The sequence below is a fragment of the Equus caballus genome, chromosome 15, assembly GCF_041296265.1.
Source record: "Equus caballus isolate H_3958 breed thoroughbred chromosome 15, TB-T2T, whole genome shotgun sequence".
Lineage (NCBI taxonomy): Eukaryota > Metazoa > Chordata > Mammalia > Perissodactyla > Equidae > Equus > Equus caballus.
Window position 1 is genome coordinate 76,343,381 of NC_091698.1, and position 12,198 is coordinate 76,355,578.

At 38.3% G+C, this 12,198-nt stretch overlaps 1 protein-coding gene across 5 annotated transcripts in view; it reads left to right on the forward strand.

The window, feature by feature from the left end:
• The window catches only part of HEATR5B (HEAT repeat containing 5B), a 107,746-nt gene that overhangs the window by 73,109 nt on the left and 22,439 nt on the right, over nt 1-12,198 (forward strand). For all 5 annotated transcript variants that reach the window (XM_023619227.2, XM_023619228.2, XM_014731202.3 and 2 more), the window contains exons 27-30: nt 2,010-2,189; nt 6,820-7,057; nt 8,174-8,428; nt 10,378-10,505. In XM_023619227.2, the coding sequence (XP_023474995.2) occupies nt 2,010-2,189; nt 6,820-7,057; nt 8,174-8,428; nt 10,378-10,505 (801 nt within the window). The remainder of the gene's footprint in view (nt 1-2,009; nt 2,190-6,819; nt 7,058-8,173; nt 8,429-10,377; nt 10,506-12,198) is intronic.

Genomic DNA, 12,198 nt, shown 5'->3' on the forward strand with positions numbered 1-12,198 from the left:
CGAGTTCCTTTCCTTAAGGGACAGGAAGGAGTTGGCTTTGGGCAGATCATGAAACATGGCATCCCAGCTTCTTTACTAGAGTAAATGTCATGTCAAACCTGAAAATCAGGGTAATTCTTAGGTATTATAGGAAGACCCTCAAGTGTAACACAATTGGGGACAGTAATCAATGGGTTAATCAAAAATCATTTAAACCAAGGTTGGAATCATAAAAATAATACATACCCTAAATATTTTACTTCAGCTTAAATTTTAGAAATGTACATTTATTCACCACTCTCCTGATGTATAGCCAAGATACAGATAAGAAAGTGAGGACTTGTAATTGTGGAGTTAAGTTGGCACTTTCAGACCCCCGCTTCTTGACATTCTTCCCCTGGCTCCAGTGTCACCACACTTGCCTGGTTTTCCTTTTGCTTTTCTGACATTTTCTTTTCAATTTCTTTCATTGTTTATTCTTATTCCATTTGTCCCTTAAGTATAACTATTTTCCCTGTGTTCTGTCCTTAAGGCTTTTTTTCATACCTCACTCCTTGAACAAATTTACCTAATGACATTCCCTTTGAGTAGAGGATTCCCAGGTCTACATAGTTACTGTTGACCTTGCTCCTGAAATCCACACCCAAGTTTCCACTGCCTGCTGAATATTTTTCCACAAGTCTCTTACTGGTTCTTTAAACTCAGCGTGTTAAAATGTTCACAATCAAAATTGTGCTAACTTCTCATCTCCACCAAACTTTCCTGTTGTGTTCTCTCTCCTAAGCAATGGCATCACCGTCCTCCATTCACCTAAGTTAGGAGCTTTAGCAATCAAAATTTGGCAATCGTTGACTCCTCACCCTTTTTCCACATCTCTGCCCCAAACCCCTAAAAATATTTAATTGGTTTCCAAATCCTGTGATTTCTACCTACAAGTCTCTCTCAGATGATACTCCCTTTTCCTACCATTCCCATTTTGATCCATCCTCTGTTGGTTAATACTATAATAGTCACTTAACACCTTGTTTACTGTCTAAACACATTCTTTCCTATACGTGAGTACTTGAGCGGTTTTCCTAAAGCACAATTCTAATCCTAATCCCCCTGCTCAGAAGCCTCAGAAACTCATGATTGGCTACCAAAGTCGGAATTCACTTTGCGTGGAATTTAAATTGTACCATAATCTGATCCCAGTTAATTTTCCTAATCCCATTTCTTCTCCTGTATAACTCCCCTATATCTGTATACACGAACCTTCCTGCTGTCTAGACTTTCCCATTTTCCGTGCTGGAATTAGTCTCTTCTTTCATCCTTGTTAAGTGTAAACAAGTGCAATCATAACACATTCTTAGATGTTCATTCAATCTGTGTTTTCTTGAGGACAAGGACTATTTTTTTCCCTTTTCCTTTTTTTTTTTAATCTCTTCCATAGGAGCCACAGTAATCTTTGGTCTGTAGTAAGCAGAAATGTTGTTGAATTGAAGAACTATTCATGACTGAGCTGATGCGAATTTTTTCTGTTAAAATTTTTATCAAATTAGACAATGGAAACATGATAAGTAATAGTGTTTTGTTTTCCACGTAGGAATACAATGAGTTCCATACTTGCCATGGACTTGTTATTTAAAAAAATAAAGCATAGCATTGGGGGTTTTTTGTTTTATTTTGTTCATTGGTTTTATTTTGTTTCTTCTCTCAAGGAAAAAAATCGTATTTAGTCCATTCTCTTATATGTTAAATGTTTTTCTTTTTGAGGAAGATTAGCCCTGAGCTAACATCTGCTGCCAGTCCTCCTCTTTTTACTAAGGAAGACTGGCCCTGAGCTCACATCTGTGCCCATCTTCCTCTACTTTATATGTGGGATCCCTGCCACAACATGGCTTGACAAGTGGTGCATAGGTCCGCGCCCGCGATCCGAACTGGTGAACCCTAGGTGCCGTAGCAGAATGTGCTAACTTAACTGCTGCGCCACCGGGCCGGCCCAATGTTAATTTTCTTATACAAAATTTTGAAACATTTTCTTTGTCTAGGTATGCAGTACATGGATTGGAAGTGGAGTTGTCAGTGATCTCAATGATCTCCGTCGAGTACACAACCTGCTTGTTTCCTCTTTGGACAAAGTTCAGGCCGGAAAAGGATCTTCCAGCCAGCTGTACCGAGAGAGTGCCACAACCATGGAAAAACTGGCTGTTCTCAAAGCGTGGGCAGAGGTAACCACAGCCTATTGTTTTTGAATCATTTCTACATCCATGAAAAAATGTTCTCTACTCCTGTAGTTAAAAAGGTTTTGTTTGGGGCAGCCCTGTGGCTGAGTGGTTCAGTTTGCGTGCTCTGCTTTGGCGGCCGAGGGTTTCACCAGTTCGAATCCTGGGTGCGGACATGGCACTGCTCATCAAGCCATGCTGAGGTGGCATCCCACATGCCACAACTAGAAGGACCCACAACTAAAAATACACAACTATGTACCAGGGGGCTTTGGGGAGAAAAAGGAAAAAAATTTAAAAATCTTTTAAAGAAAATTAAAAAAAAATTATAAAAAAAAAAGTTCTGTTTGAGCCAGTCCTGATGGTCTATCAGTTAAAGTTGGGTGCACTCTGCTTCAGTGTCCCAGGTTCCATTCCTGGGCACAGAACCACACCACTTGTCTATCATTGGCCATGCTGTGGTGGCAGCTCACATAGAAGAGCCAGAAGAACTCACAGCTTTACACAGCTATGTACTAGGGCTTATAAAAGAAAAAAGATTTTGTTCTATTTTTGTTTTTTTAAAACTGACTTTGGTACGAAATACTTTTTGAAAATCTGTTATTTGCGCTTTCTCACTGAAATACATACACATTTATGTCTCGAACTCTTATCAAACCTTTGAAAATTATTTTTTTTAATCAATTTCTGAAAACTTCTGTATTGAGGAAGGGCTCTCTTTACTTACCATGGGGAAATTAGGCAAGGAAAACCTACAGATATAAATAATAGAAAATATCTTATGACAAGAATCTTTTATTTGATTAAATTTCAGGAGACTTGCCACCCTCACTGATACCAAGGCTGCAGGGGGTTTTTGTTTGTCTGTTTTGATTTTTTTGGTGAGGAAGATTGGTCCTGAGTTAACATCTGTTGCCAGTCTTCCTCTTTTTGCTTAAAGAGATTGTTGCTGAGCCAAGATCTCTGCCAGTCTTCCTCTATTTTGTATGTGGAACACTGCCACAGCATGGCTTCATGAGTGGTGTGTAGATCTGTGCCCAAGATCTGAGCCCGCAAACCCTGGGCCACTGAAGCAGAGCATGTGACCCCAACTACTATGCCACCAGGCTGGCCCCTGTTTTGATTTTGAATATCTAGTTTTACCTCTTTCATTCCCACAGCCACTTTAATGATAATGATATTGTTTTAAATTCACTTTTCTAAATTCCTGCTGCCACTTGCTTTAAATTCTTATCATCTGCCCTCAGGTATTTCTGGTAACTCTTTATTCCTTCCTCTGCCAATCCAGTGTCTCACTTCCCTATTTCCAGGCTGTCAGTAGCCTGTGACCACCCAGTAGGCAATTGCTGGCCAAAGCATGCAGCATCCAGATGGTATAATTTAGAAAAAGGACCTCTGGGGTTTTGTTTTTGGTTTTTTTTTCCACAGAAGAAAAAATGGAAAAATGTAGAGCTCAATAAGATATTGTGGAAGTTGTTTTCTTCTCTGATTTTTAGACTGTAGATCAAGCTGTCTTTCTAATAGAGTATTCCTGAGGTACCCTGCTATCATTTTTACCTTAGACAATTAAAATATTTGTTGTTTACATTGATAACTTATTGATAAAATTTTGGCTTTTTTCAAATTAATGTAAATTTCTAATTTTAGATGGAAAGTAGTGTAAGAAAAAGATACTATAATATGATTGTCTCTGTTTTCTCATTTAGAAATTAATGAAAATTCTTTGTTAATTGTCACATATCTAAATTTTTAACTAAAACTTAGTACTACTTTTTTCTTGTCAGTAGAAATTACTTTGCAGCTGGTTTAGTGATTTTTATTTTTAAAAAAAATAGCCTTTGGAATTTTTCTTAATTTTCCAACCCCATTCATTAATTTCCCCAAACAAAGAAACCGTTATGTAGTTTAATTATCATAAGATCATTTGACAGTTAGCTAGTTCTCTGCTGACTTGCATTAATGTGCTTGATTCACCCACCACCCCACCAGGAAATCTGGCATAGTTCAGCATAAAAAGCGTTAAGTGTTGAATCAGAGGCCCTAGAACAAGTTCTTCTCTGTAATTTACCATGTTTGTGACATTGGTCAAGTGATTTGATCTCTCAGAGCCTCAGTTTTTTTCATTCCGACATGGAAATAATATCTTCTAAGACAAGGTGTATCAAAGGACCAAGCATGTTGTCTGGCTCTGAATGAAAGATAAATCATTGCTTTTAAGAAATTACAACTTAACATAACTAAATTAATAATGCACGTTTTTATTTGAAACTCCTTTCTCATTTTGGGGTAACTTGGTACTGTAATTTAATGGTTTGCACCTCCAGCCTCAGCCTTTATTATTATCTAGTAATTCTTTTCCCTGCTTAGCTTCATTTTTTGTCATTCTCCTCAAGTGCCCGCCATATTTTAGGTTTCTCTACTCGAGACCTATCTTTGCTGCTTGTTTTTCACTCAGAAAATTGAGGATGTTAGCTTTCCAGCTCTTCAGATTATTACTTTCAAATCTTTAGATTTGTGTGAGTTGATAATTGTCCTTTTACCTATCTGACCTTGGGTGAGTCATTTAACTGCTTGTTTTCTAAGCCTGTTTTCTCAACCTTAACATGTGGATAATAATTAGACGCATTTCATAGGATTACAGTGTGAATTAAATGAGGTAAACAATGACATTTACAATGCCTACCACATTATATGTGCAGAAAATGTACCTGTGTTATTAAGATAATAATTATTTTAGGTTTCCTCTAACCAAGGACTGACTTTTCTCATTCTCTTACCTCCTACTCTCTGATTCATTCCAAAAAAGTGTTATTGAGCATCAGCTCTGTGCCAGGCTAGAAGCTGAGAATACACCTGCTTCACCTCAGCCGCTCCCTGAGATTCAGTCATTCGTTACACAAACCATGCAGTGTTGATTAGGTTCCAGGCACTGTGCCTAGGCACTGGGCATAGTGAGGTAGGGAAGATAGATCCTTAAAAACAAATTTTAAAAGACATTCCTTCTCAGCACTGTTCTCACCCCTTTATCATTATATTAGTCTTGAGTCCGTGGAAAGCAAAAACCATGCATTATTTGTCATTTTGCCTCAGGTCCTAACTAGTAAGGATTTGATGACTGAATGGCTGAATATACTTATAGTACTTATTTCCTTAAAATGTTGGTATAATAATAAATCTAGGGGAAGAAAACAAGCTTAAAACCACTAGAAAATATTAATGTGATATATTTATAACTTGAGATCCAAAATCCCTACTCTAAAAATGAATTGGTTTCTGTTTCTAAATCATCAGGTGTTAGTATTGCTGGTTGACTATAGCTAACTGTTACAGATCATCATGGTGTTAAAGAATGCTCTTCCTCAAAAGTGAAGAGTCATTAAGTTTCCGATAATCATTGTCCAGAACTTAGTCAATTACTGTGCCATAGCTGTCTGCTCATTGTAGGAATAGAGAGAAGACCCTGCCCTCTGGAAGCTTAGGGTGTACCTATACACATATATAGACTTCCTCATTTAGTACAACAGAAACAACACTGTGTAGGGGGAAAACAGTTCTCTCAAGATTTTTATCTGGTCCAATTTTCTTTCTTACTTTCTCCCCTTTTTTTTCCTTTTTCATTGATGTGTAATTCAGCTTAGTGTTGCCAGTTTCCAAAGCCTAAATGTCTGTACACAAACAAAAGAAAACAAAATAACTTCAACAAAGAAGATTCTTTAAAATTATATTTTAGGAAGTTGCTATCGTACATCTTTTTCGTTTACAAAGTGGAGACAGGATACAGATAATATATGTGGTTAGTAAATTATATTCTTGGCTCAGCTATCTGTTGTAAAGGCTAGATTGCTAAATATCACTGAAGGACTATAAAAGAAGGGGTTTAGAAGGATATTTATGGAAATCCTTTCTCTGGCCCCTCACCCGTCTCAGCATTTTTCTCTGAATGCTGTCTGATTGTGCCTAATGAGTCTATGAAAGTGGAGGCAGGAAACAGGAAGTTATACTCTATGGCAAAAAAAAAAAAAGAAAAAAACACACATATAAAAGGGGGCTTTGTAAAATAGAACAAGAGAAGCCAGAAGAAATTCAGAGAACCCTACTCAAGTAATGCTGTGAGAGGAATAGGCAGAAGTCAGTTCAAGGGAAAAAGATTGCCTGCAAAGCAGGTGGAATTATTCTTTTGAGGTTACAGGAAATCATGAAGTTGTATACTTTCTATTACCTATACTCAGTTACTTGTTGTTTGTTTGTTTTGGGTTTTTTTGTTTTTTTGCTTCTTTATTTATTTTTATTTTTCATCTTTTATTTTTATTTTTTTTAAAGATTTTATTTTTTGCTTTTTCTCCCCACAGCCCCCCAGTACATAGTTATATATTCTTCGTTGTGGGTCCTTCTAGTTGTGGCATGTGGGACGCTGCCTCAGCGTGGTTTGATGAGCAGTGCCATGTCCGCGCCCAGGATTCGAACCAACGAAACACTGGGCCACCTGCAGAGGAGGGCGTGAACTTAACCACTTGGCCACAGGGCCAGTCCCTACTCAGTTACTTTTGATGATATAACTGTATAATCATAACAACTTAGAATATGTCATTTTTTAATATTATGCCTTGTTATTTTCTCCTCCTGATTATTGTACTAGGTATATGTGGTTGCTATGAATATTAAAAAGGAAGCAGAGTCAAAACCAAAAAGAACAATTAAAAATACTGATGATGATGATGATGATTATGGTACCATAGATGAACTACCACCAGATAGTTTAATAACACTTGTACAACCTGAACTACCAACGCTCAGCCGCCTGTGGTTGGCAGCATTAAAAGACTATGCGCTTTTGACTTTACCAGCTGAATTTGCTAGTCAGCTCCCCCCAGATGGTAAGTACTGCATTTCAGAGTTTTGATTTTTATGGAGTTCAAAGTAGTAATTAAACAAAATTGAATTGGTGGAGTCTAGCAACAACACTATAACATCTTAAATTTCCGTGGACTTAAAGTTGACATTTTCTCTTTTCATGTTCTCCATATTGAATTTGTGGATTCAAATATGGCATTAAACTTATATCTTAACCCAAGCAAAAATGTTTACACTGTTGTAGTAATAACTGTATGAGCTAGGGTACTCTAAATACCTGTGCATAACAAGTCATCATGCATAACCACGATGAAGTATATTGCTGTGCTGGTGGTCAGTGTACGTATGCAAGGGCAGATGAGGAAGTCCTCAGTTTGCTAGTGAAAACAGGAGGTAGGGAAGAATAGCAGAAGAGGAGTGAAAAAGAAAGAAGAGACAGAAGTCCCTGGCTGTGATAGAAAGAGAAGGTGATAAGGGTTTTAGTAGTTGCTGGCAACCATGAAGAGGAAGCCTGTGACCACAGCATGGAGAAAAGTAGGGGATACGCCGACATCAGCAGTTGCAGAGGAAAAGTCTGGAAACCATAGCATTGGTGAGGAAGAGACAGGCTCTCTAGTTCAGCAGCTGCAGGAAAGAATCATTTTGGTAACTTTGTAATGAGGAGAATCTCTTTGGTCAGATTGCTCTTATATGTGCTATGATCTAAATGTCTGTGTCCCTTCAAAATTCGTATATTGAAATCCTAATGCCCAATGTGGTGGTTTTAGGAGCTAGGGCATTTGGGAGGGGCTTAAGTCATGAGGATGGAGCCCTCCTGAATGGGAGCCCTTCAAAAAGAGACTCCGTAGGGCTCCCTAGCCCCTTCCACCGTATAAGGGCACAGCGAGAAGGCAGTAGCTGTGAGTCAGGAAGAGGGCCTTCACTTGACTGTGCTGGCACCCTGATCTCAGACGTCCAGTTTCCAGAACTATGAGAAATAAATTGCTGCTGTTTATAAGCCACTCAGTCTGTAGTATTTTGTTATAGCAGCCCGAATGGACCAAAACAGTATGCAACAAGTATTTTTAAGTTAGTTGTTCATAAATGAGTGAACACTTACAGTGAAAGTAATGTTCTTGATTGATTTGATTATATTATAGGTGGAGCATTTTATACTCCTGAGACTATTGATACAGCTAGACTTCACTACCGGAATTCTTGGGCCCCAGTTCTCCATGCAGTGGCACTTTGGTTGAATAGCACAGGATTTACATGTTCAGAGCCAGCAGAAGCAGCAGCGCTTTCTGGTTTACAAAAACGTTCTACATCTGTCAATTTAAACCAAGCATCAGGAGCAACGCCTAGTGCCAAATCTTTGCCAGAAATTAACAAAGACAGAATGCATCTGATTTTAGGTAAGTGTGCCATATTAATGTATTTCAAGATGAATCACTTCTGAAAATTCATATCTGTAGGGAAGAAAAAACTTCCTTCTGCCCTCTTAGGTTCTGTGGCTGGCCTAAGAATTAAAGTGTCATAAGACAGATTAACAGGAGAAAAGCAAAAGGTTATTAGGTTATTTAATATTTTTAAATGTACACAGGAGTCTTTCGAAGGAAAAGGAAGACTCCAAGAAGCTTTTAGGCCCAAAAGACTATATACCATTAAAGAACAATAAATTGTGGGGATATGACAAGACAGAGGAGTTTGGGCTAGGGGCAGTAAATTGTGGGACAGTGACTAGGAAATATATGGGGGAAACTAATGGAAGATAAGGGTTATTTTAGTAGGTTGGTTTGTACAGGCTAATTCAACGTCCACTCCCAGTCTCTGGTGATGAGCATGTTCTTTTTCCTGATACAGGGCAGACACCTTTCTCATGGGAATTTTACGACCTGCTTTCAGGTAGAAAGGAGGTCAGAGAGCCCTGCTTGCACCTGCAGTTTCTCAAGGGCCTTCAGCTCAATAATCAATATGCCAAAGAAGCATACTTTGGTGTGGCATGTTCTAAACTCTTTCATTTTAATGCTATGGAAAAGTTTTACATAGCACAATGCAGAGAAGAAATAGTAAAAGGATTTTTTTTAGCACATTTTCTAAATTGTTAACTGAATTTTTAATCTAAAAATTTTTTATTAAAAACTAGTCTTCAGTGGCCGGCCCCGTGGCAGAGTGTTTACGTTCGAGTGTTACATTTGGCGGCCCAGGGTTTCGCCAGTTCGAATCCTGGGCATGGACATGGCAACGCTCATCAGGCCATGCTGAGGCGGCGTCCCACATGCCACAGCTAGAAGCACCCACAACTAAAAATACACAACTATGTACCGGGGGGGCTTTGGGGAGAAAAAAGGAAATATCTTTAATAAAAACTAGTCTTCAAAAATGTTAGCTGTCATATTCACTCACAGAGCAATGTAGGATAATTTTCAAGAAAACTTTTTTTTTTTCAGCAATAGATTTTCTTTTGACTTGGTACTTAACAAATTGTCCCATGAGGAAATAATAAAATGCAACGTTAAAGCAAATTTGAATAAATCTTATTTGTAATTGCTTTATAGATGCTCTTTTAACATTTAAAAATTTATATTCCAATGAAGCTCTTAGCGATCTTATGTTTTCTGAGAAGAGGAAGGAATACAACTGGATAAGGGTGAAATTATGTAATTTGTCAGTAGATCTCATAAATAAAATGTGAAAGACTTCCAAAACAATGACCTTACCCTTATGCAAATTAAGAGCAGTTGTTATCCATGATATCCATTGTGCCTTGATAGCTTGCCATTTAAGAAGCTTTCTAGGGGCCACCGGGTGGTGCAACGGTTAAAGCGAATGTTCCCATGTTCTGCTTTGGCGGCCGGGGGTTCACTGGTTTAGATCCTGGGTGCAGACATGGCACCACTTGTCAAGCCGTGCTGTGGTAGGCGTCCCACATATAAAGTAGAGTAGAAGATGGGCACAGATGTTAGCTCCGGGCCAGTCTTCCTCAAAAAAATAAAAAATAAAAAGCTTCGTATGTATGAGAAATTGTTTGGCAACCATGTAATGAGAAAGTAATTTTATAACTTTCCTAAATTTATTCATAATATATTATTTTAAAATGTCCTAGAAATAAAAAATTGAATATCTTCTTAATCAACCTGATGACCTTGGAAATCCTCCCCCACCTCTAATTTGGTTATTAACCTAATGGCAAAGCTACAATCTGTGTTAAGTTTGGCTGCTTATTTTGGGAACTGTTTTGAATTCTAAGGCGTTAATAAATATATGTTAAAGTCATCTGTAAAAACATAGAAAAATAATGTGGGATCAAAGCAACAAAGTATTTTATTTTGAGAAACCCGTGTTTTTATTTTGTGCATTGCAGGTGTGAGTATACAGTTCCTTTGTTCCCCTAGACCTGAGGAGCCTATTGAACATGTTACAGCGTGTCTGCAGGCCTTACATACCTTGCTGGATTCTCCTTATGCCCGAGTCCATATTGCAGAAGACCAGGTACACTGTATTTTTATAATGGATAATTAATTATATGCTTTGTTTTCATCATATTAAGATAATTTTCTCACAGATGAAATAATATTATATAATGAGTATTCAGGATTTTGGCTTTATCTAAAACCCTGTACAATCATGCATTGCTTAATGATGGGGATATGTTCTGGGAGATGCATCGTTAGGTCATTTCATCATTGTACAAACATCATAGGGTGTACTTACACGAACCTAGATGGTATAGCCCACTGCACATCTAGGCTAGATGGTACTAATCTTACGGGACCCCCATCATATATGCAATCCGTTGTTGACCGAAATGTCGTTATGTGGCACATCTACTGTACTGAATGTTGGTTGACCAGGTGCAGCTAGACTAGAGATAGTCACTATACTGTCTTTGATTTGTTCATCAGCAGTCAAGTAAAACTAAAAATTTAAGGGATGCCTTCAGTCCCAATTAATGATTCTACTAATAAGGGCTGAAGTAATTTATTAGACTGTTAAATTATATCACTTTTAAATGTCTCATAAGTTTTATGTCTCATTTAATTAAATTTTTTTAAGTACTTATCTAAACAATTTAATTACTTTTTCTAATTTATGTATGGAATATTTAGAGAACTTTATTCATGTTACAGAGCCAAGCTACGACTAGATTTGTTATTCTTCTTTATAATTAGGAATTCTTTTATTTTCCTAGTAAGAACCACCTCTTTGGACACTATCACTATCACATGGTATCAGTTGGGGTAATTTTTCATAAAAGATAGAGAGATAAAAAACAAAGTTACTATCATTTTAGTATATCAGAATTCGTTTTGCACATGATGCTGACCAAACCAAACCAAACCAAAGCATGTGCTGTGTGATTACAAGATTCACTTACCGATGAACTCTTCTGGTACCCCGGCCTTGCAGTCTGAAGCTGTGTCTCAGCTAAACTACAGATCACTGCAGGAAACTCCAGGGTGGTTTTCAATGAATAAAGAAGAAGAAAAGAGAGCCAAGACGGGAACCTTAGGGATAAATAGCAAATAATGATTGAGATGAGGGGAAATAAGTCAGCAGTGGAGTACTAGAGAGGTAGGAGGAGAACTAAAGGAGACAGAGTCATCAAAGACAAGTGGGGTGTTTCAAGGATAGACAATGGTATCAAAATAAACAGAATCCAGCAAATAAGGACAGAAGAGCCCAGAGGAGGTTATTGGTGACCTCAGGCAGAGCATTTCCTTCGATGGGTAGAAGCCAGATTGAGGAGTGAATGAGAGGGTAAAGGAGGTGGAAGCGTATGGGCTGGGAAAGGAAGAAGCGAGACAGAGATAGAGGAGAACATGGGGGCAGAGAGAACGATCTGAGAGGGGTTTTGCGGGGATGGGGTAGGGAGGGGAAATTAGAAAGGAAAGACTTGAGCATTTTCCTTCTACTGGCGAGAGGAGCCTAACTAGGGAGAGAAGCAAAGACATATGCTTGAGTTCCTTCCAGAGTCCTTGGGAAGTCAAACGGGATGGGATAGGAAGCACATGAGGCAGGGTTAATCAGCCATGGATAAGAGGCTGGACGCTTGATCTGAAGGAGAGAGGGAAAGGCGACTTTGGTTGTAGTTGGGTTTTTTCCTCCCTCTTTGAAGTTTGAGGCAGGTTCATTGGGTGGGTTTGAGGTAGAAGATTGTAAGTAGGAGGCTTAGACAGGAGTG